We start from the raw sequence: 25,844 nt of genomic DNA on the forward strand, positions 1-25,844 counted from the left end.
GTAGGTGTGAAAGTGAGCATGAATGGTTGTCTGTCTCTGTGTCAGCTCTGTGGTAGTCTGGTGACCTGTCCAGGATGTACCCCGCCTCTCATCCAGTGTCAGCTGGGATAAGCTCCAGCCCCCACGCGACCCTCAAGAGGATAATAAGGGGTCACGGAAACTTAATGAATGAGTGGTATAAAATGGTCTCAAAATGACAATATTGTTTATTTCTGGGACAATGTATTGTCCATCAAAAGTAGTAATTATGAAAAGCCTACCAATGAGGTGGTATCTTTCACAGAGAGTAGCTGGTAATGAGCTTCTATCAGTGTATGTGAGGTTGGCAGAAGTACAGTAAGATTACACCGTCCTCACACTGAGGTAAATGACTGGAATTTTATTGGAATGTGCTCGTATCGGGGGGGAAACAAGAGGTCAGGCTCGCCATTTGGTCGAGAGACATTCCAGCGCACAGCTTCACAAACATAAACACTACAGTCCCGATGGAGGGGGCTGCTGAGCCGGAGCAGGGGGTCCTGGGGATTACAGACCTAATCTGAGGACAGACAGGGGACACCTGTGCCCTCAAAGAACGCCGAGGATTACGGATCCACACTGCTCTAATGAGGGGAAGACAGCTCGGTTTGGATAGCACATGTCTCGGGGCCATGCTACTCCTTTCTCCCTCATGTAGGCAGTTATTGCTCACCATGAAAATGATTTTGATTGTTATATGTCTGAGCTGCAGGGCTCCTCCACCTCCCTGCAGGGTAAACAAGGAACTACATGAGTGGAATGTAATGCAGTCGTGCAGTCTGTCACATACTGGTACACTTGTGGAGGTATTTTACAACTCATAGTAGCCTGCAGCGCCAACCTCATTATATCTGTGTAAATGCCTTGAAAGACTTAAACACTCCTGTGACTGACGCAGCAAGCATTGGGAGAGAACAGTACAGCATTCAGTCATTTCCGAAGTATTGAGCAATTTGAAAGTATTTGTTACGACTAGTCTTCAATAACTGATGCAGTCAGAGGTTTTCTTGTTGTGGCAGGCAGTGCGGTGTCTGTAATGCTCATTGAAAAGTAGCGATTGGTTTTAAAGAACAGTAATAAATTAGTGGTTGGAACATAGCTCTGAATGATGCAAACATGGTGTTTACAACAGCAAGCTCTGTTAAAGTCATTAGTTTGATTTTGCCCCGTGTCATATTGCTTATAGGAGCAGAGAAAACTCTTTTGATGATCTGGATCAAATACTGCGAGATCTACTGGCTCTGTCTGTGAGACTGGAGTTTCTCTGTGGTTGTGGTGCATTAGCAGGGAAAAAGGTAGAGCTGGAAGAAAGAAGAGAGCGTGGGCGTGTCTCAAACTCATTGCAGCCCGAGTCCCCAAGGACAAATCAATCCCTGCTCTGAAAGATATCTGAGAGAAGGCTGGGTGGCTGAGAGGTGCTGCGCTGCACACTTTTGTCTGTTTCTGTCTGCTGTTAATGTTTATAATACGGACATTAGAGGAAGTTACACAGTGAAGTATGGGCCTGTTTTCAATCACTTAAACCACCTTTCTTGAAGGCAGTTTTCTTGCTGTGGTAATTTGGTTTTTAGATTGTAATGGGGCATGAACTGGAAAAACTGACTTAAAAGAACTCATCTGTTTCACCTCCAATTTTTGACTTTGCTTTATATTTTTTTGTCCACAGCACATCACATTTACCGCAACCCCTCGTCCCGAAAAAAACCCCCTCTTGTATTGTATTTAGCTTTTTTGTTGAGTGCACTCAAATCAAAATTGCTTTTACATTCGAGAGCACTTATACACAGCTTTCCTCAAGAGTCAAGTGATGATGTGAAAGCCAGGATGTGGAAGTTAACTGTAATGCAACAGTCCTCTTTGTCTATTGTACCACCGTTTTACTCCTGGTGAAGTACTTTGTGCCTATATTGAACATGCCCAGTGTGGTTTTCTGATGAATTTTCTTCCAGTAAGTGCACAAACTGTGCAAGAAGATAAAGAGGATAACCCACCTGATGGTTCAGTAGTTCTGCAGTTAGCGATTATTTTCATTATTAATTAATAAGCCTGTTATTTTCTTAATTACTTGTTTTTGTTTTTCAATAAAATGTCAGAAAATAGTGAAAAATGACCTGTGCAGTTTCCCAGAGTCCAAGGTGACGCATTTAAATGGTATGTTTTATCCAACCAGCGGTCTGAAAATCCTAAGCTATTAAGTTTATTATCATGTGTATCACAAAGAAAAGCAAGTTCTCACATTTCCCTGCGGGGATCAGCAAAGTGTTTCTGATTTTAGGGAACATGAAACCACCAAATGTTTGGCTTCTTTGCTTAAAAAATGACAAAAACAAGTATTGGATGATCAAAAAATTGCCAGTTAACTTTTTTCTATGGATTAACCAATTAATCGACTAATCGTTGCAGCTCTGTCATCCAGACAAGCAGCATTTGAGTCAAATGAAAGCACCATAACATCATCAACACTAGAGTGTAAAAGTGATCTTAACTTGAGTTAAGACTTGGAGCTAACTTGCATCGTCAGGTCATTTTTTTTGTGCTTTGTGCATTCAGTTTGTAACAGTTGTGCAACAATGAAGGCCTATTCTGAGCTGATTTGGTAACAGTGTACTCAGAGGAATGAAGCAAGGAGCAGAGGAACATTGATATAAAAGTGTGACTTGTTACTTTCCCAGGTTATATAGGTCAGTTTAGGTCTGTTTGACCACCTATGTACTTCTATTTAAGACTCACCGTCATTCAAATGTGTAGCTTCTCTATTTTTAAACATAGTCTACATCTTTTCACAGCAATAGCAACCAAGGCAGGCCCTTCATGTGGCTGTGTGTTTGCCTTTGTAGCCAGCTGTGTTGTGAAGGCCGTGCCTCCGCAGACCTCCTGGAAGGTAGCGGGTGGTTGGTGGGTTTCCAGCCAGCTGCCTATTTTTACTCTTTTTATGACTCAAGCTGCTTAATGAGAGGATACATGGTCACTAATAAGTTGTGTCCATATTTCTGAGCCTTGTGGTTTGATTTGAGTTAAACATTGACGTTTATTGATATCAGTAGCAGCTGTTCAAGACGAGCTACTGATTGTAGTATTTACACATTTGTGGCTGGATCCGGTGTGGTATACTGTAGCTGCACCGTGGTGTGGTGAAAGGTGATCACAGGCATTTCCACTGCACCTTCACATCAGAGGAAAATGCTCTGACCTGGGGTCATGTCAACCTGCTGAACCTTAACAGTCCACACTGTGTGAGTCACTTCCCTCAAACAGATGGAAGGGTTGTGTTTAAGGATCTAATACTATACAGGTTTAATGTTTGACTATATACAAATGTTAAAAGTAGAATAAGTGTGCCTTTTTGGATAAGTTGTTGTGACTGACCTTACAGCATGTACAGTGAGCATAGCGCTGCATGAAATGCTGAGCACGAAAACATTTCTTTTTCCCGTGTCTTTTTATAAGTGCCACATTTTACCTGGATATAATTGTAACACTCAGAAAGGCCATGGTCCAACACACACACACACACACACACACACACACACCTCTTGTAAAGTCTGCAGCAATCATTTCATCGCTTTTAATACCAAAAGGTTAAGGTTTATTATCTGTCTACTCTGCAAGATTTTTACACACTAAAACCAGAAGGGTGAAAAATTGTGATGATAAACTGGCAAGAAGGAATACTGATACTACAGCATTAACTACCTTCTAATAATCTACATATCAAATACTAATTTTGAATACTAATTCATATAAACTTCGTGTAAGATATCACTATCTACAAACATTGGTTTTGGATTGTATGGAAGTATAACTGTATAAAATGATGGATGTAGGCACCCATTGGTTTATGGACTCCCATTTTGAAGGTTAAAGTTTGACATTTTGGCTGCCGCCATCTTGGGTTTTTTTTTGCAGCCAGAAGTGACCGTATTAGGCAAGAGGGTGGAGCTGTGGTGATGCCACACAGACAGCCTGTCACTCAAAGTGACTCGCCCTTGATTATGCATAAATTCAAGCCTTAATGAAACGTAAATAGGTGGACAGGGAAATTAGCTATATGGACAAAAACTTTTTTGTACCAGACTTTAAACGTGTTTATTTCTGTTGTTAAGTTGGCAATTTTACCAAAGGGGTTTATAGCCAGCCTCATGTGGCCTTGCAAAGAACTTCAGTTATTGGCATTTCAACGTTCGCTTCATTTTTCCAGCCCCTGGAGGTTGCCGCTTGGTTGTAAGATGACATGATGTGTTTCCTGTTTGCCATACATTGGGGAATTCCCCCATGTGTGAGCCCCAAAACTGCAGCCTGCAGTGGTTTAGAGTCTGGTGTAGGATTCATGTTTGAGCTGAAATTCACAGCTCTAGCTGTCTCTGAAGGAGTTTACTGGCCAGCAGTACAGATGTAGAACAGCTGCTGTGGAGATGAAATGTCAGATTGGAAGCGTGAAGTGAGGCTGGAGATGCACTGAAACCCCACGATTCACAGAGAGGGGTTGGTCATCCAGGACAGTAAATTCCATCATTTTCCCCCGTATCATTTTCATGTTTTTTGCTGTCTGGAGGGAGTTTCTTGTGCTTTGTCATGATTTCTGAGTGTTGCTGACTGGCATGCTTTTCTCCTTGATGTTTGTTAAACTTCATCATATTCCTTTGCATGATGCTCTTATTATATTAAAGTGTGGATTCCGTCCCTCGAAACGTGACACTTTTGGCATTCTGCTGTTTTGCTTTTAGGGAATAAAATCTCCACACAGCTGACATGGTGATGTCAGGCAGCTGCTATCATGCGATGTTGAGCTTGTTATAATAGCAGGTTGCACAAAGAGTAGCTACGTGAGTAAATACATGTATTTACATCCACATTTGTCCCTCCGTTACACTAGATCTTAGCTTCTTTTTCCTGACTTGTTTCAGACTGAGCTTTGAATCAGTGTATCTCTAGTTACTGTGGCAGAACCATGTGATACTTTTGGACTCTGCTTAGTTTGTCTGCATGTGTGTGGGTCAAACTTGTCATAATCTCCCTAATGAGTGAGCGTGTGTGTATTCGCCAGGGTGGTCTGCCGTCAGGTGTTGGTGAAAAGCTGCCACACCCTCCTCAGCATCAACCCATTAATACTATAGATGAGCACACACACTTGCAGGAACAGTGTGGCTGTTGGCATGGGGTAACCTGACCCCAGCGCGCTGAGTGCCTGTCACAGCTCATTAGCATTGGGATGAACTGAAAGCTGGTAGAAGTGGTTCTTTGCTTTAGTTGGAGCCTCACCAGGCAGGAAGCCCACAGCTCAGTGCACCCACAGCGACTCAGGAAAACCACCCATCCAGTCCGCAGGAGCACAGCACCTATATCCAGCACCTACATCATCACCGCAAACCCATTTGTCTCCAGGCCAACAGTTCTCTAATATCTAAACACAACTAAACAGGAGTCTAGGAACACCTTAATGATGTACCCTCCTTTACTTTCCTGTGTAATAGACTGTGGCTTTCTGTCATTTAATGCGAGCGTCTCCTCAGGTGTCAAATTGTATTTTAATGTGTTTAGGGGAGGAAAGTGGGTACTAACTCTAGTCCTCTGGTTAGCAGCCAGACTGAGTCAATAGATCCTGTCCGACTCCCAATTCCCTGCAGTCAGCACAGCAGCAATCAGCCGGCTGGCAGCATCTGCTGAATACTAATGTAATTTCCCTGCTTGCTCTCGTAGAGGAGACCTGACAGGCTGCACCCTGCGTTTGTACCAAAACCTAACTGTTGTGCTTTAAATGGAGTTTGATGCATGTATAGACACTGATAAACACTGAAAGCAAGTTGTGCTTCTATATTGGGATTTCAATTCACTTTGCAGGTTTATTGGCACACCTGTGGAGGAAATCAATTCAGCTTCATCAGTGTCTCTTTAGAAAAGCAAACTTGTTTTACTAAGGAAGGAACAGAACATAATATGATGAGTATAATGATATTATCAGCATATAAATCTACAAACTGGTTGATCCTGACGCTTCTTTTGTTTTGTTGCTACCAGTTAACTCATTTGTATACATCTGTTGTTGTCTTTACATTAGTCTTCCTTTCATGAGCAAGATATGTGAACGCCCTATCTCTGCCTCACGAGAAACTCTCTCTGCATTGATTTTCTTCTCCAAACGCACTCTTTTAAAAATTAAAATGGATGATTTATAGATATCCGTATTATAATACACAATATAAAAAAATTCGAAGTCCAAAGCAAGTTCGGGATCAGACCACTCGATCAGTGTCGGACTCTACCCTGGTATTACTCGCTCATGGAAATAGGCTGGATCCCAGGATATTCCTCATCCATCTTCCTCTCGCTCCCCCGGCGAGCTGTGCTGGAAAATCCAGTGGAGGAAAAGTGGAGGCTTGAACACACACTGATAGATGATCCGGCCCATCGAATGCGGAGAGGAAAAGCACCCCAAGCTGAGCGGTGCTCGATGGACACATTTTTCCCCTTTTTCTACTCTTAGCAGTGGAAAAAAACTCTCACTAAAACATGTGATATCTTTTAGAATTGAAAGCTGCAAATGTAGATGCAGATGAAACACAATACACAACTAAAGGCTGTTGTTAGAGGAGGACACATCTGTACTATTTACATGTTTTGATGCTCTCACTTCGGAATTTTTCTTGTCTGTAAAAAGTGTTTATTTTGTTTAGTTTCTGGTGACATATTTGCATGCTCCCTGCTCTACATAGTGTAGGTGGCACTATTTAAGTGCTGGTTAATTGTTTCAAGGTTTTTCTAAGTCACATGAGGGCGGGGTGAATCACACAGGATAAAGAAAGAGAGTTGTGTAACAGTTTTTGGACGATTATTATTTTCATACACATGGGTCAGATTAGAATTGTCCTGAACAACACACACTTCTCAGGAAATTATTTTCGAACGTCACGAAAGTCAAATATCTTATTTACTGTAATCAGGAAGAGAAAGTTTGGGTGGACAGCGCAGACAATCATTCGCAGTGTCCTCCTTTACTTCAAAGCTTCTTGTTTTTCACTTTCTCTTAAATGCTCTCATTCACTCTCAGTGCACTGTCTTGGGATTGCAAGTGACTACTGGATACATGTGATGCAGTTTAGTATGGTGGGGTCAAGCTCGGTCGCCTGGTTGTCGGATTCAAAGCGTTGACTCAGACAGCGGAGCTTAGATGTTTCTCCTCTCTGCCTCTGTGTCGCAACCTAACTCATTAAGGCGAGACCTCCTTTTCCCAGCTTTGTTGTAAGAGTGCTCCGCTGATATTTTGGGATTGTCTCATTAGTGGCTTTTCTGTCAGGCATATATTTGGGAAACGTGTTGAAGGAAATGGAAAATATTTAGGTAAGATGTTTTAATCAGGAGGAGCTGGGTGGTTGTATCAGCACTGCATCAGAACTGTCGAGGAAGAAAACACAAGAAATCTAAAAAGAGAGGAAGAAGTACGCTGGTGTCTTGATTACCTGAGACAAGGATGAGGATGGAGCACATGTGAACACTCGATCAACATGCTGTAACTTTAAAACTGATGGCCAGTTTGACAGCGTGGGATCTGAGAGAGGAAGCAACCTGTTGATTTAGGTGACCGTGTGACCTTTCCCCACCAGTACCATCACACCACACTTTTCTTATTTCTCAATTTGTGCATCCTCAGTTTCTTTCCTAGCCACCAGAGAGGAAATGAGGAGGCCCAAAATAGACAAGTAAGAAAAGCTCTTGGGTTAATGTGCGTCTTTTGTCACCTGCTCATTACAATGAGTATGAAATTAATGGCCAAGTGGACCTGCATCAGTGCTTGCAATATTACTTGTGATTTTAGTGGGAATGAATATTTTATTTTCACTAAAAATAAAATAAAAATGATGATGTGGTTTTTGCTGGCGTCTGTAGCACACAAGCATGTTCCCTTACGTCTGGAATATGATTTCCAGCCAAGTAGGACGTACACTTGGGCCAACATTGCAATCAACCAATCACCGCCCTCTGACATCATCAGTGTGCTGCTCCTGTGTTTCTTTCAAAATTCCTTTGTGCTTCTTCAGAGTGAAGCTAGTTTTTTAAATTGACACAAACAAGCACAATTAAAATCCTCAGTAACACTGAAGAAAAACCTTATAAGCTACTGCAGGGTTAGCAAGTTAGCTTGCTAACTAGGTAGGCTTTGCTAACAGATAAGCTTGCTGATAGACTAGAATATTAGTGAGCTAGCTTGCTAACTAGGTTGGCTATGCTAACAAGTTAACTTGCCAATAAGCTAAAATATGGTTAAATAACATTAAGGGTAAGGGTTACGGTTAGAGGGTTTGTGTATCCTTACTTTTAATGTTAATGAACAATTGGCAAGCTTACTTGTTAGCATAGCCAACCTAGTTAGCAAGCTAACTCACTAACCCTTCAGTAGCTTATAAGGTTTTTGCTCAATGTTACTGAGGTTTTTGTTAAACTGTACTAACTTCAATTCGGACAACTAGCTTAGCTCTGACGAAGCGCACGGGAGCAGCACACTGATGATGTCAGGGGGCTGTGATTGGTTGATTGCAATGTTGGTCCTGGAATGTTGATACAGGAGCATGTCCTACTTGGCCAAATCATGTCGTGCTTTGTAGGCCAGGGCATCTCTGTAGCACCACAATGTTTTATTTACAATAGTATTTTGTGATGCATTTTACTTTTACCAAAAAATTGAAGCTCCTGCGATTTGGATATTGCACTTGGTATTTTGCGATTTTGGGTAATTGTACAGTCCTAGCTCTAAGTGCCCTTGTCTTGTTCTCAGTCTGTACGTACCCTGATATTGTTGGTGTAAATTGTGTTTAATGCCACCTAAAAAATGTGAAAGACCAGCTCTCTTTACACCAGGTAACAAAGTGCGAAGACACTGGCTTCTGTATAATAATGTTAAACTATTCTGTTGCATACCTCTCCCTCCTGTGTGTGGGCTTCATTGGTTTTTAGTTAATCTGGGATGTCAGTTTTTACCAGGCTCATGCAACTGACGCTGTTTCATTATCCACATCCAATTAACTCTGACCTTTTTCTCTCTTTCAGAACTCGATGAATCTTCCTCCAGACAAAGCGCGACTGTTGCGGCAGTATGACAATGAGAAGAAGTGGGAGCTCATCTGCGATCAGGTGGGCCTCAGTTACTCGTCTGTATGATATGGTGCCATGTAGTGTTAGACAAGTCGCACTTAATGCACCGTGGCTGCATGATTACCAGACACACAAGGAAAAATATTGGAATTAATTAAGCTTAGGTGCACAGTTGTATGGCTTCACAGTGATGAGTTATTGCACTCACCCTGATCCTGCATGTACAATCTCTCTTATCTGCTGAATATGCAATCCTGGAGAACGTCTGTCCTGCTGTGTGTCGTGACCACAGCACCCATGCTCCATTGCCCTACCTTTATTCTGTACACACTGCCCTGGCTTCCCCGGTCAAGTGGGTTAAGCGGCGCAGCAGGGCGCAAGCATCAGTTATCCAGTTAAAGAACTCAGTCGGTCATTGGCGTCAGTGCTGCGTGTAAGAAAATAACAGAGGCGGCACGTTGTGCAGTGAGCTGTGGTCTGAGTGCTCCACTCAGCCCTCAACCTCCGTGCCAGAGAGTTTTTCTGCCTCTCTGAGCACAGAAGAAAAACTGAGACAAGATCAAGACCACCACCCACTCAAACTGTATTGGTAGTCAGTGACCCCAAAGGGAATGGAGCCAAATAGAGCCCACTAGGCTGCTGACCAGCAGTCAGAGATCCTCTTTCAGTTTGGAGTGGACTCTTATGTTCCCCTGTCAGAACTGAAGTGAAAATAGTTGGTTTCCCTTTTACTGTCAGTAAAGCAGTCTCCAAAAACATTGGCCAGTGATTCTGATGTCAAGCATATTGGTTGCTTGATACTTTCTCACTTCCTGAAACTACTATAGGTGTGCCCCTGCTGAACTACATAGCATCATAAATGATTTGCTGCTTGATAACATGCCAAGAAGTTGATGTTTACGATGTAAGGCAATCACATTTTTTCTTGTTGTTTGAACATTCAGACACCCAAGAATGTTGCTGAACTAGTCCTCCAATGTCTTTATTCCTCACTTGTTTTTCCAACGAGCCCATACCCATGACAGCGCAGGGAGCTCTGGGAGTCAAGTATTTTCTGTGTCATAGCTACAGTGAATCTCTTTATGTAACCATGGCAACAGTGATGGAGGGAGGCAGAGAAGCAGAGACGACAGGTACATCCCCTTTGAAAAAACAGACCCCGCAGACGCAGCCGGAGGTTGAAATATTAAACATTTTTCCAGGCAATTATGGGGATTTATGAAATATGGAGGATGCTCTTGATGTGGACACAAGGTTAAAACATCCAGGGTACAAAGAAAGGGGTATGATGAACTCGTCACTGTCAAATCCTGAGACTCCTCAGAATTCGTTTGCATCTTGTGGCTTCTCCCAACCAGGAAAGTGTTCTCTACAGAAGTTCACACGGATAGGTTTTTCTTCATCCTTGAAAGCGCCCTAAACATGTCTATACACAGCGAACGGCAAAAAACTGCTTGTTAGCTGCTCCTCAGGTGCAGAGGAGGGAGTGAACCTCACCTTTTGAATTTAATCCAAAGCAGCTCCTTCAGACAAACTCTATAACATCCATCGACATGTTAGAGCCTGTTTATATGTTCTCCTAAAACCTCACGTGTGCTCTCAGTGATAAAGTCTCTTGCCACATGTATTTACCGCCCTCCATTCCTCACATTTCTTCGCAGGCAACAGGATATATACAGTGCTTGTCGACACATTTATTATTTTGCACACCAGCAGATAATTCTTGCTCCAGTAGGTTTGAGCTACCGGCTCTCTTTCCTGACGCCGCTGTCGTCTTTCCTGTTTTCGTGAGACAGACACTCTCTGGCAGTGATACATGTGATGTTGCTGATAATACAGCAGTGTATCCCAGAGATTTGATCTGATATCAGTTTCTATAAACAGAGAGCAGCATGGTGATGTGAACGCCCCTACGATATGCAATCCAGTACAATAGCCTTGTAGTAAATGCTACCTCTTTATGACTTTGTTTAGACTGTCAGAGAATAGTTCTTACTTTTAAGGTGTAGTTTGTGGTGCGGTTGTGTTCAGTTTAATCCCTTGTATATAGTTTAGGCTACAGAGGGCACATTTTAGAAATAAATTTACTCTTGTCTCATTTGGAAAACCCGACACCCCTCTCAGCAACAAGTTCATGACCATTGTCTTTAAATGATAAAAGGACTTCCAGGAAAGGAATGAAAAGTAGACATGATAGGTTGAAGGTGGATGGCTGTTTAATAGCACTTTCTAGGTGGTCAGGTTGAGTCATGGGTGTGTAATTGGGACTGTCATCAGTGAATTTAATTTTTTCCAGCAAATTGCACACAGGTGCTACTGGGGTGAAATTTTCACCACCCCTGCAGAGATTCAGGGCTCAGTTTCCAGTTATGGCACCTCTGACTTGCGCAGTCCTGTGATCAGAACTGACAATTCATCAGTGCAAAGGCATTTAGGTATCCTTGGTATCCTTGATCCTTTTTGCTGCATTTGCAACTCCTACTGGTTGGTTTGGGCACCTGAACGATGTGGGTCTGGATCCAGCCAGGACAATGAACTTCTCACTGGCAGGTGGAAAGAAAGCAGTCTGGGGACAAGTCGTGTTTTAAAGAGGTGTCTGTCCCAAGATAGATGGTGAACTGGACAGAGACAAGGAACCAGAGCGGAATAGCACATCCCAGAATGGAAGAGGGAAACACCAAATTGCCATGGTGGCACAGTGTTCAGAGTATTTTTCTGATTTCAGTGGAGGTGGTCCTGTTTACAATTGGTGTAAACATGTGTCTTGGGTGATCTAATCACATGTGGACAGCTCTTAGTATGTTAGTTCACACCTGGCATTAGAATGTGTCGTCATATGCTTCTCAAGTGACACATGCATCATTTCTGTTTGACCAAATGGGTTATTTTTAACGACTGGGAGACAGCAATGCTCCTCCTGTGTCTGGTCTGCCATCCTCATTAATTGCCTGGTTGGGATGTGAATAGTCAAGTTTCTGTTGTACTGACTCTTAAGCCCAAATGTAAATCAGACAGCATGTTTCGTGTGAACTCCATCCTCCAGAATCAATTTTGCATGTTGTTATGGGCTCTTCGTCTTCTTTTATTGTTGTTTTGCACTTTAAAACAATGTCATTGGTGGGAGAGTAATATGTTCCACCTAGCATACACACTGCTGAAAGAATGTGGTCATATGTAGCCCAGACCATCTCCAAATGTGGTCTTAGCGATCGGAACAAAAGATGCATTGAGGATGCATTGGGAGCATTCACACTTGAACTGCTGTCCACTTGTGATCTGATCACCCTGGACATATGTTAATACCAAGTGGAAACAGGGCCTTGGTTTCAGGTTAGGAGGGCCACATCCACTAGAAAACACTGCAGGGAAGTCACACCACAGAGATACCAACAGCACTAACTCCTGGTATGTTAATGTGCAGCTCTCGCTGAGCTGATGAATGAATGTGTGACTTCCTGCTGTACTCTGATTCTCAAGTATCCATTGAAAATCAAGATGGATGATATATGAAAGTCAGATAGTCAGCTCTTCTAGCTAATAGCTGAAGTCAGGATATATCTTGAGTGTCTTTGCCCACATCATATGAAGAACACATTTCCTCAATGGCGTGCTCTCCAGTCTCACACTGTCTGGTGCAGTGTAGTGTGGTAAATCACTAAACAGAACCATTCATGCTGCTGTGGTGTGGCGCTCAGCCTGATCCAAATGCTGTTTCCCGCTCAACACTCTGATCCAAATCCAGCACTAATCTCTTGTATTTATGTTTAGAGCACAATCGTGACGGGATTTGACCTAAAACCTGTTCCTGGCTGTGAACTTAAGACATGTACACACACAGTCACACACATTTGGGCACAAGCCCCAGGCAGGCTTTGCTTTGTAGCTCATTAAAACTAATCATAATTATTAACAGAAAAGTCGTTTATGACCTCATGCAGCCTGAGTTACATTAAGACTCACACCTGAAGCGTTCATCTCCTTCCTGCTCTTATCTGCTTGTCCGTCAGCTGAACAAAACTATTAATAAATAAATCGCTGTTAACCTTTGAATGTTTAGCTGACAAAAGAATTGAAATATGATGACGATTCATGTTGTGGTCATGTATCAAACTCCTCCGCTTAGAGTACAGTGCAACTGTCCACATAAGGGCCATTCGTAAAGAGCACCACAGTTATCCCTAAATGGGCACAGAAGGGAGTTTTCTGAGAAGCAAAGCCATGTTAATTGCTCAGACATGTCATGTCCACTATAACAGGTTCTGTGTAATCATTGTTATTTTCTTTCCGCCTCTTAAAGTCGGACATAATCTGGGGTTCCCACCAATTGAGGAATGAGTCACAATGACTGTTATTTACTCAAAGCCTTTTCAGTTTCAATCTGATGGCTTTACAACAGCTAACTATGTACTGGCAATGTGTTCAGACTTGTGGGGGTGTGATTTTTTTTAGTGTTACGTGTCATGTTTAATGAACAGAATAAAAAAAATGAAGGCTAAATTCATAATACTCTAACTGTGACTTCTGTCTTTGTTACTGTCCTCATCTTTGTCATCTTTCTGTCATCTCTGTTTCCTTTCTTTTGCTCATCTCACTCTTTTGTTTCTTTTTTTGACAGGAGCGATTCCAAGTGAAAAACCCGCCTCACACGTACCTCCAAAAGCTGAGGAGTTATCTAGACCCAGCAGTCACAAGAAAGGTGAGCGCCCCCGCTAATGTGCTATCCTGTTCCACTGCTGCAGCTTTTCCTTTTTCCCCCCTTGACCCTCTGTCTCTTGTCCAGGATATCCCTACAGCTGAGGAAAGATTTCACACATGGCTCCGAGAGCAGACAGCTTGGGAACTTAACAGTCAACAGTGCGACTTAATGGGAAAGGAGACAGTTGTTTATCTGAAACGCCTAGGTTTCAGAAACCTCTGCCCCAGCTGAAGTGTCATTAAGTATGACACTGAAACCTTACCCATCCCTTGTGGTGCTGTTCTGTGGCTGACAGCGCGCTCTGACCTCTCTGTGAGGAAGAGAAACAGGAAAAAAACACAACATACCTAAAGGCAGAAGAGAGAATAATGGTATTGGCAGTCAAAGACAGGGATCAGTTTGCTAATTGCTGCACTGACATTGCCTCGCAGCCTGGCAGGAGCTAACAGGAGATATCAGAAGTGTCTAAGCTACATGATAAATATGGTCTCGTGTCATCTGTTTCCCTGGCTGCTTGGAAGGGAGCAGAAGGGAGAGAGAGGAGGGGCTCCATGAAGCAAAGTATCAGCCAGCTTCTCAGGCTTTGCCAAAATGAAGTCTTTTTGGCCTGAGAGAGTTGTGGGGGCAGTGCTGGGAGACCAATCTCTGTGATAAACAAATTAACCAATAGACTGTGCCAGAATAACAACAAATCGCTGAATAATTCAATTTGCACTGACTGGAGTTAAGATTTTACATCACAATAGGGTAGCTAGAGCAACATGCACAGAGCTATAATGAGAGCAGCAAAAAGAGAGCATCAGTGGCACATACAGACACAAGAACTACTACAAATCGCAGCACACAAACAGAGTTGTTAAGTTACAGTTCTCCTGCTTGATTTGATAATATAAAGAGCAAAAGTGTGTCATGCAGCACATCTTGTGTGTGACATGGTTCAGACCTGCATTATTGAAGCGCAGGACAGTGATTCCCAAATGGTGTTACCTCAGTTAGGTGGTTTTGCCAGGGGTACATGGAAAGACTGTGGAGTAGCTTTACTACAGTAGAGAAAAAAAAAAAATTAATTTCCCCCTAAAAATGAATGAAGTAATTCTTCTTCTTCTTCTTCTTCTTTAATTTAAAACATTTATCCACATACTGAGTCATAACGCCTGGACAACATGTGTTGCTATCAAGCCCCCAAGAAGTGCAGTGGGCTTTTGAAGCCAATTCTCCTAGTGGCCAGACAGCGTAACTACACTGTCACGTGACACCATTGGGCCCAAAAAGATGCTTTCCAATTGACTTACATGGCAAAAGAGATCTAAGTCAATCAATCAGTCAGCCAGTCACTCAGTCATTTACTTGTCACATGGAACTATACAAGGTAAAACTCTAGTAAAATGTCAGCTCCATCAGCTCCTTTAACTTGTGCACCATCATTTAGTCCTTTTTTACATCTTCTGACATTGTTGGCCGCTGCTTTATAATCATCCATATTTCCGGATGGTTCTAGTAATCCATGCTGTCTGGTTGCGGAATGATTTACCAGTCCACAAATCCCAACCTCAACAAGATCACTGCCGTATGGTTGCTCCACCCGAACATTGCACTGCTCTGCAGCTGCCTCTGAACCATGTATAGCATTGATCCACAGCAGGCATGGGAAAGCACTTCACATTTGGTGTTTTGGTGAATCAAAGGATATTACAGTTCTTGATATCCATTTGGAAACTGATGTGACACGGAGGTCATCCAGATTATTACCAATGCCTGTGCAAAGGCTTGCAGGATGCTAGTTAAGCTGGTGCTTGATTTCCAGTGACAGCCCATGCCATCACTGTCCAACGTCGACCAAAAAAAGTACCACCAAGATTTGACAAATAGATACAAGAGCATAAATTTGGCACAAATTGACGGGAAATGTCTGCACCTACGACAGAGAGTCTTATATTACCTTGTCTATCAGTGGATATATTTGTTAAGCGCCGCAACCCGCGCAAACATACAGTTAATAGTACCAAATAACAAACAGTTTAAAATACTTTCAAGTGAACACAATTAGAGCATGACGAGTGGTCACCTGAGCTCATCTGATGGGCCCATGGGGGTGTATCAGATAAAACAGGCTTGGAAACCACTGGTCTCTGAGGCTGCTACACTCCTGTGACAGTGGTTGTGACGCTTAATGTAATGCCTGAGAGATTACACACACATAGATCTGATAAAAGCAGGAAGTGACAGCAGACTGACGCAGGTTAAAGCAGACAAAATAAAGGTTAAAGCGTGGCAGTTTGTGCTGGGGCAGCGATAGTCTCAAGGGTAGAGACGCAGGCTTGTTGACAGCTGGTTTCAATCTTCAGACTGGCTCTGAAAATCTAGATGGAATAAGTATTCCTGTTCCCTGTTTCTACACCTACTGTTGAAGTGTTTTTTAGCAAGGCAAATCCAACTGCCCCCATGGGTGATAGTCAGTGTGTAATGCCCAACAGGACATTATGCACTGACTTATCTCCCAGTGCAGTGTATTTCCTGTGTCAGTCAGAGATACAGGGTGGGTGCACTGGGTGTATGAATGTGTTTTGGTGCGGTTGGGAATGTTCGGGTGTGATAATTGGAAGGATCCGTCCTGTGTTTAAAGACTAATTTGACATGTGCTTGTTTACTTTCTTTTCCTGAGGGTAAGATGAGTTCGACACTGCTTCCAAGCCTGTCTGTTAAATATGAAGATACAGCAAGCTATTAGCTTAGCATAGCAGAAAGACTGGAAATGGTGGAAATGGCTATCCTCCCAGCACCAGTTCACTAATTACATCTTACACATGTACAAAAATAGAGTTTAAAAACTAGTTTTATTAGCAGTCGAGGTGTCATTTCTTTCCTGAACACAACCAGGCTAGTTGTGTCCTTCTGTCCTAAGCTAACCATCTCCTGATTTTAGTCTCATATTTAGCTCACAGACACGAAAATGCTATCAAATTTCTCAACTAACTTGCAAAAACAGCAAAAAAGTGTATTTTACAAGATGTCTTGACTCTTCCTTGACGGAGGTGGTGACCTTGTTTAAAGCTCTCTGTGTGTAAACACTCAACATGTTTATGGTTGAAGGACTTTGGACAGACATTTACAAATGTTTGTTTGTCTAACAGAGCTGAGTCACATCCACCTTCTCTTTTGTGATTGAACTCATCCATGGCGATATGACTAACAGGTTGTTGGGTCTATATTAAACCACTCTGTATGGGGGAACCTTTGAGAGACACGCTTGTGCTCCTTTTGTTTATTTATCATCTTGTTTTTAATGTTTAGTCTCATGGGCAGAAACACGTGGGATGTTGGAAAATCGTCCTGCCTCGAATTTCTGCCTCCTGCCTCGTTGTCGCCTTGATCAAAGCCTTGAGGCAGACAAGGAAACAGGAATTGCATGAGAGAAGAAAGTGAGAAGGGCAAAGGAGAGGGAGGGAGCGAGGAAGACTGAATAATGTAGAGAGGGTTAGAGGGGGGAAATAGATGGACAGAGAACAGGAGAGAGACAAAAAAAGAAGCACAGAGGAAAAGAGAGTTATGGGCTTCTTTCTACATTCCTGCTCCATCCCCCTTTTCTTCAAACTCAAAACAATTGCCACTTTGTGCCGCTGTGAGAGAGCTGGAGGTCATTGCCTCTGCTTTCCATAGGCAGGCTCCGGTGCATTCCTCTGGGCAGCTCCCAGCCAATAGGCAGCCAAGGAGGAAGAGCTCCAGTCCAACTAGTCCCCAAGAATGTATCAGCCATTGATTTGTTTCCAGGATGACCCCTCCTGAGCTCACACTCCCCAAAATCTCTCTCCTTTTTTCCCCCCTGTCCACACTCTTAGTACTGTCTCTCTGTTCTCACTTTCTCCTTTCACTGCTCCCTCCCTGTCTCCTCCTCTTCTTCTCCTCCTTTCCCCTCACACCGTCTGCACCCTCTTCCCCCCACTGTCGGCTCCTCTCTCTTCCTGCTCTCTCTGTGTTGCAGCTGGTAGTACTTAGAGTGTGGAGTGTAGGGCGTTTTGGTGGGAGAAGAAGAGGAGGAGGAGGGGGTGCCTCTGGGAGCCTGCGCAGTACCCCTAAATATGCTCTGCTTTCCACACAAACACACAAAGGGCTCCTCCCTAATAAAAACACTCTGTTTCTCATCTCCTCATGTGCCAAACACACCGCCCAAGCCCAAAGACACAGACTAGAGAGAGAGACCCTAGCTATGGGAACAAATCTCTTCTCTGTGGATGGTAGTAATAGATTAACACAGGCCTGAGCTCTGTTTCCTCCCTGATACAAACGCATCATGGAAAGTGACCAGGCCCTCCAACCCTGGGTGGAATCTTCTCTTCTCTTCTCTTCTCTTCTCTTCTCTTCTCTTCTCTTCTCTTCTGTATATAATATAGCTAGAAAAAAGGGCAGAAAACCCCTTGACGAATATCGAACCTTTTTCAGGGCTCAAAACTTAAGCCATTTTAGTCACCTTATATTTTAAGTAATTAAGGGTGTGTATTGTCCATGTTTTGCAGTAAAATTTTCTGTCTACCTCAAAGATGCCAAGACACTTTGCCTCCCAAAACAAATGTACTCTTGTTTTTCATTTAGGTTCATGTGGTTCTTTGTCAGTTGAATAGATTTGCACATGCGTTTGTAATGTTGATGCAAACTCGGGTAACACATTGCACTTTGCTGCATGCACTTACGTCCAGCATTGTCAGGTTCTAGTTCTGACTCTAACAGCAATATGTAAGTCTCTCTCATATAACAAAAATTTAAACTTAATTTATTTTGGGGTGTATGTTTTAATGTTTGCTGTCTCAATTTTTTATATGTTAAAAAGTAGTTGCTAGTGATGGCAACCAAAGGTCAAAAATTGGATGCCAGTTTCTCAAATGGCAGCCTAAAACTGTCACTGTCAAGCCCAGAGAACAGAGAAATAATAATAATAATACATTTATGTAGTGCTTTTCAGGATACTCAAAGACGCTATACAGAGAACAACAACAGCAAAAAAAAGCAGCTAATCTTTACCACTGAGAAGCTGTAATGAAAGATTTTCTGACATTTGTGCTTGAAAAATGACGAATAATTATAAGTCATTGACATAGCTGAAGGTTAATTTTCAGTTGATCAACTAATTGATTAATTGGCTAACGATTTCAGCTTTAGTTATGATTATATCAACTTTTTTTTATCATTGGCCCAGGGCTCTTTAGTGTTTTACACTAAAAAAAGAAATAGTTAAACTGCCCTTATTGTTAGATTTTCACATAAAAATATATGACAGTTAATTTGTTTTGCATGAGAGAGGCAGTTGTTGTTTTATATGAAAATCACCCTCCTCTACGTTACAGCAGCTTCACTCCCTCTCAGCAGGGATTTCCCCCCTCCCTTTGATTACCATCGGTCATTCACTTTGCCTGTCTCGGCGCTGTGGTTGTGTAACAGCCTGAAGGGCCTTTTGTTTGTTTGGTCTTGCTGATCACCTCCTATCAGAGGATGAAATCAAAGAGGAACCCGCTCATGTTCTCTCTTCTGTTGTTTTCTGTTTCGTTTACTGGCAGCTCAAACCTCCAAGCACGTTGCGCACACACTCTGTTACAGCGGTAGCCACAGTAACAGGACAGAGAATGTGTGTGTGTGTGTTTGTGTGGCTGGCTCCTGGGTGTGCTGGTAGGGCTTGAGAGGTAACCAATTAGGTTACTTGATTTTATCACGGTGCTACCAGGAGGGATTACTGCTATATAAAGAACCAATGTGAGCAAACAAGATAACGGGAACCACTCCATATTCACAGTTTCCAGTGAGTCAGCTTGCCCTCTCTGTTAGCCTGTTGAATGGTTACTGGCAAGTATAAGGCCCACTTAAAAATCTGATGAGAACAACTCCAATCCCAACTTTTTATTTTGTAATCAGTGCACGCCTTGAGCGCTTTCACATTTTAATGTTACTGTGGTTGCGTCTGTCTGTTTGTCTGACCTTTCAGTCAGGAAAAGTTTTCTCCAGCCAAAACATCACTGCGCTACCACTTGATGATTTACGGTTCTGGTGGTACAATGAAATATTAACTCCCCCTCCTTCTTTCCCTCCTCAGAAATTCAGACGGAGAGTTCAGGAGTCCACCCAAGTCCTGAGAGAACTGGAAATTTCGTTACGCACCAATCATATAGGGTGAGTCACTGCAGGATTGTGTGAAGCTTGTGTAGTGTTGAATGTCCCGGACCTGCTTATATTAGATTCAGGGGGAAAAGTCTGACATTCCAGACACTCAGAGATGCAGACGTTGACACTAACCACCACCGCTACCACCATCCCCCATTCATCACAGTGCTCCAGCCTAAAATTACACAGAAAGCCATGTGGCAATGGAGAACAGATGAATCGATTGATTGTTTGGGGGCGTCTGACACGTGAACAGCTTCTGAAAGGAAAACATATTTTTCCTCCTGCACAACTTGATACATCAGTTATTGAATCTGCCATCCTTAGAAGATATTCTTGCGCATGTTACCAAAGAGATCATGATTTCACAACAGATAAAAACAGTGGAGTATTTGTGTGTAATTCCAGGTACTTCAGGGTAACAAGCCTCAGCCTGCAGCAGCTGCTATTGATTCACTGTTGTACAGTCATCCTCAAGGAAAGATCAATATCTCAATGAGAGTCACACAGTGTCTCAGTGTTTTGTCTGGCTAAAGATCATAGGGTCTGTCTCTGTGATTAGAGACCCTGATATTTGAAGACTGTGATGGATTGCTCAGCATCACTAATGAGACATGATGCATTCTGGGATCTGTAGGATCCAGGGGCCTCATTTATCAAGGCACGGAGACAGATATAAAATGATTCAACTATATGTGATGGTCAAATAAAGATCCGCAGTACACAAAAACAGTTTTTAACTGTCTATGGTGAGTTTGACTATGTTGTACAGTACTTTTTAAATTAATATTTAATTAATATTTTGGAAATATCAATCTAAATGGGATTCTTTGTGTAGAAATTAGCATATGCTTGGTTAAAGCACAACACTGTCCATACAGATGGTTCATAAATGAGGCTCCAGGATTCTTTAGTAGGAATAGGATGTGGGCCAGCAGATGGGAGGGATGTGGAAGGTGGGCGGTCACAGGAGACGTGGAGATCCTGGCTGCGGTTGAATAGTCAAAAAAATGTACATCCTGTGTCTTCTCCTAAACACTTTTCCACGACCTTGATTGACAATGTCGTGAGGTCAGGGAGAGATGTGAAGGAGGATACATGAGGAAAAGACAACCACTACAAGAATCTTACCACACTTACATTAGGCTATGTAATTAAGAGACAGCGGGTGTTATCGACGTGGGTCTGTCCTGGTTAAACTACAGTGTTCCAAAGGTGGACAACTGAAAGCACATCTTAGACACTTGGCCCCCCGTTCATGCAGGATATACACTTACCAGCCACTTTACTGAGTATTAATGCAAATAGCTAATCAGGCAATCACGTGGCAGCTGCTCAGTGCATTTAGACATGTAGACATTGTCAAGACGACCTGCTGAAGTTCAAACCGAGTATCAAAATGGGGCAGAAAGGTGATATAAGTGACTTTGAACGTGGAATGGTTGTTGGTGCCAGACGGGCTGGTCTCACTATTTCAGAAACTGCTGACCTACTGGGATTTTCACACACAACCATCTTTAGGGTTTACAGAGGATGGTCCCAAAAAGAGAAAATATCCAGTGAGCGGCAGTTCTCTGGGTGAAATGCCTTGTTGATGCCGGAGGTCAGAGGAGAATGACCAGACTGGTTCAAGATGATAGAAAGGCAACAGTAACTCAAATAACCACTGGTTACAACCAGGGTCTGCAGAAGACCATCTCTGAACCAACAATACGTCCAACCTTGAAGCAGATGGGCTACAGCAGCAGAAGACCACACCAGGTGCCACTCCTGTCAGCTAACAGGAAACTGAGGCTAAAATTCACATGGGCTCACCAAACTTGGACAATAGAAGATTGGAAAAATGTTGCCTGGTCCATCCACCCCTTTATGACCACAGTGTACCCATCTTCCTACAAATCAGCAGCAACTGTGTGATGCTATCATGTCAATATGGACCAAAATCTCCAGCACCTTGTTGAATCTATGCCATGAAGAATTAAAGCAGTTCTGAATGTGAAAGGAGGTCCAACCTGGTACTAACAAGGTGTACCCAATAACGTGACCAGTGAGTGTATAAATGTGGACAACCCGGCTGGTGAAAAATATTACTTTATTATCAAGGTTGGAATTGAAATTAAAATTGTTTTTTTTATTTAAATGAATGCCCAACTGCTGTGTCGCAAGGAATTGTAGAAAAAGGTGGTCCAGTGTTTACGATGCTAAAGGAGATAAGAAAGGAAGAATTAAAGCACCCTTCCTTGGCATTTAGAGAATTTGTTACTGAAATACTAACAGGTCATTACACTCAGTTAGGAACCTTTCCAAGCAAAAAAAGACCATTCGACCACAGACCTTGTCTCGGACATGAGGAGACAGCCACAAGTGGTCTGCTGGCCACAGACTGTTGTGACAGCAAAGACGCAGAGATACGCTGGTTACACAACCGTCACAAGACCTCAAACACACACACACACACACACACACACACACACACACACACACACACACACACGCACGTAATCTAAACTACATCTCTTAATCCCTCTGTTTTTCTCTTTTCCTCCCTCCTACACACACATTGCTTGACTTCAATTTGTCTCCTTCGCCGACTCTCGCACAAATTACCTCATGTATCTGACAACACCGTCTCCCACACTCCTACACACTGTTTACACACCGATCAGATTCTGCTTTTCAAAGCAAAATAAACTCCGACCAAGGCCAGAGACGACGTCCGTCTGGCAAATCAGTTGCGGCATTGTTTACATGGATTAATTCCTTTCTGGAGACCTTATGTTGGTAAACTAGATTACATAAATAATCTACCTAATCTAGATTAGACAGAGCATTACCATAATGGCACTGGGGCAGGGAGAGAGATTGGGAGAGAACAGGGAGGGGGCTAGGGAGGGAGCAAGATGTCACCAACACAGACAGTGAGTAATTACTGCTTCTTTTCAGAGGTGAAACAGGGAAATATATCTATCATGTTGGCTGTGTATAATGGGTAGATTGTCCCTGTACGAGCGCTGCTGATGATAACACCGCTCCCTGCCTGCTTGCTCCTCACATGGTGCTCACTGGTCAACATCATGTGGTGAATAGGAGGATTGTTAGTTAGTGTCCTGTGGTAATGATTACCATGTGGCCCGAGAAGCCCTCTTTTTTAAAAACACGTCAGGCCCCACCAGGCACTGCTTTACTGGACGCACTCGTTAGCCTCATTCACCCCATGTAGGTACACCGCAGGGGAGCTAATAAAGAAGCAGCTAGTGGATTTTAAAAGCAGTTTAACCTTACATCCTCATCAGCGCAGTACCACCCCAAAAGCCTGCCTGCATGTCATTATGTTTATGCCCCACAAATTTCTCTAATCACTGAGCAATCAGGCCCGTCGAAGCCATCGGGGCTCCGATAAAAAGCACCATCGTAGGATGCGATTAAATAAAGATGCTCTGTGATTCAACTCACACTGCTTATAAATATGAAGGGAGAGAGGCACATGCCAAAGGTAGCAGGAGCTTCACCCTGTGAAGAGCTGGGATTTTCTGTGCAGAATAAAAAAATGAAAGCACGCCGGGCGCTGAATGGGTGGCCCACTTCAGTGCCTGTGAGGAAGGTGAGAATGGGCTTTTGATCATTCTGGAGGCTAGTCTTTACCACAGTGAGAAACTGTGTGTGTGTGTGTGTGTGTGTGTGTGTGTAACAGAAAAAGAGAAAACAGGAGACTCAGTAATGAGATTCTCTATATGTGTGTGTGCATGCTTGTGCTTTTGCAAACACATGCATGGGGGATATGTTTGCTGCTTTGAGCCAGGAAGCTTTGAAGTCTGTCAAACGGGTCATTACAATTCTTCTTGGGGAAGGGAGGGAGGAATTGTGGGAGAAGGGGGGAATAATCTGAAAACATCTGTATTCCAAGGTCAGGGTCGGTCAAAGAATTCATTGTGTTATTACAGATCATATACTTCAAGTAAGCATCTCCGATAAATCTAGATATTATTCTAACAGATTTCTATGAGCGAACTAATTTTTTGTGCAGGTTGTGTGGACATTTTTTATGATTGTGACTGACACATGTTGATCATTAGACATGTTCAACATTGATACCCGTTGATGTGTGCAGGCATAGTTAATTAAAACGTATTATATACAAATAAACTGGAAAAATGGAACGACATTAGGCACTACCCATTAAATATGAAGCATCTGGGGATGTTTATTTCCAGATAAGAGACCAAAGAAAAGCAAATTCTCCAAGTTTCTTTCTCAAAGCATGTTTGTTTTTTCTAACACACTCAGAGAATGAGTTTTTTAGCCGTGATTACACCAGAGGAGATGAGTTATTGTTGAAACTGAACCGGCTTTTATAAGTATATTTGAAAACGTGCTCTTGCTTGAAAGTTTGTGCGCTGATAAACTTCTGTCAAAATAAACTTTATTCTCTCTGTCTCTTCAGGTGGGTGAGAGAATTCTTAAATGAAGAGAACAAGGGCCTGGACGTGCTGGTGGAGTATCTTTCTTTTGCACAGTATGCCGTCACGTAAGTCACTACCAGCTCTTTCTCTCTACATCACTATAGTCTATATGCAGAACTGACAACCGACACAATGCTGCTATTCTGCACAGCCGCTGATGCGTCTCCGCCACCACCACCATCACCGCTGCTGTTGCCTAGTTGTCAGAAACACTGAGTCACTCGGGGCCCATTGCTGACACATTGGCACTGTGTATTATACCAACCATAGGCTTCTATTCATAGATTGATGGTGTGATTATTAGTCAGTCACAAGGTCCCTGTTCAGGGCCAAAGAGCCACGCAGTTAAATGTTTAATTCACCCTCCCCACTTCACCATATGTTATTATGGTCTGTCCACATTATGAATGGTTAGCCGTAAAAGTGTGTTTACCCTCAGTACCACCGCAGCAGCAGCAGCGTATAAAAGTCATGGAAACGACCGGTCTAAAAACTGAAATAGATCATAACAGGTATGCTATAACTACCAGCTCTTTCCAAGGTTTCTGCCAAGTACAACAAAACATGAGACGTTCTGCTTACCTATCATGTCCAACCCAGAAACCTAAGATGTGAGGGTTAGCATCAGAGCTGAGCACAGTTTCACCTTTGCTCATTAGTGCTAGCGCCTGACAGATATGAGATGCAGTGTATGGGACTTATGGAGTCAGCCCTATGTTCCAAATCAGGCCAAGTGTTCCCTCATGCACTTTTTTCCACCCAAAGTAGGCCCTAGGTTCCCTCATGGACTTTTTTTCCATCCAAGTCAGGCCCAGTATTCCCTCATGGATTTTTTTTCCCTAAGCACCTATAAACTTTTTTCCATCCAATTTTGGGCCTATGTTCCCTCAGGATTTTTTCCTCATCGAAATCAGGCCGAGTGTTCCCTCATGGACTTTTTCTCCATCCAAACTAAGCTCTGTGTTCCCTCAACCCTATGTTTCCTCAGCACCTATGGATTTTTTTCCATCCAAATTAGGGCCTATGTTCCCTAAGCCCCATGCTCCTTCATTAACTTTTTTTCCAGCCAAATTAGGGTCTGTGTTCCCTCACAAACTTTCTTCCAGCCAAATTAGGATGGATGTTCGTCAGGAACTTTTTTCCATCCAGTTTAGGCCCTATATTCCCTTCTTTTTCCATGCAGTATGTTCCCAAATGAACTTTTTTCCAACCAAATTAGGGCCTATGTTCCCTAAGCGCCATGTTCCTTCATTAACTTTTTTTCCAGCCAAATCAGGCACTATGTTCCCTCAGGAACTTTTTCCCATCCAATTTAGGCCCTGTGCTCCTTTAACCCTATGTTCCCCTTAGCAACAAATAACATTTTCCAACCAAATTAGGGCCTATGTTCCCTAAGCCCCATGTTCCTTCGCGAACTTTTTTCCAGCCGAATCAGGCACCAT

At 42.9% G+C, this 25,844-nt stretch overlaps 1 protein-coding gene across 7 annotated transcripts in view; it reads left to right on the forward strand.

Moving 5' to 3' along the window:
- fmnl2a (formin-like 2a) overlaps positions 1–25,844 on the forward strand; it is a 66,164-nt gene that overhangs the window by 13,082 nt on the left and 27,238 nt on the right. For all 7 annotated transcript variants that reach the window (XM_049593556.1, XM_049593558.1, XM_049593557.1 and 4 more), the window contains exons 2-5: positions 9,058–9,141; positions 13,718–13,798; positions 19,875–19,951; positions 24,384–24,467. In XM_049593556.1, the coding sequence (XP_049449513.1) occupies positions 9,058–9,141; positions 13,718–13,798; positions 19,875–19,951; positions 24,384–24,467 (326 nt within the window). The remainder of the gene's footprint in view (positions 1–9,057; positions 9,142–13,717; positions 13,799–19,874; positions 19,952–24,383; positions 24,468–25,844) is intronic.

This window comes from Epinephelus fuscoguttatus, linkage group LG13 (assembly GCF_011397635.1).
Source record: "Epinephelus fuscoguttatus linkage group LG13, E.fuscoguttatus.final_Chr_v1".
Lineage (NCBI taxonomy): Eukaryota > Metazoa > Chordata > Actinopteri > Perciformes > Serranidae > Epinephelus > Epinephelus fuscoguttatus.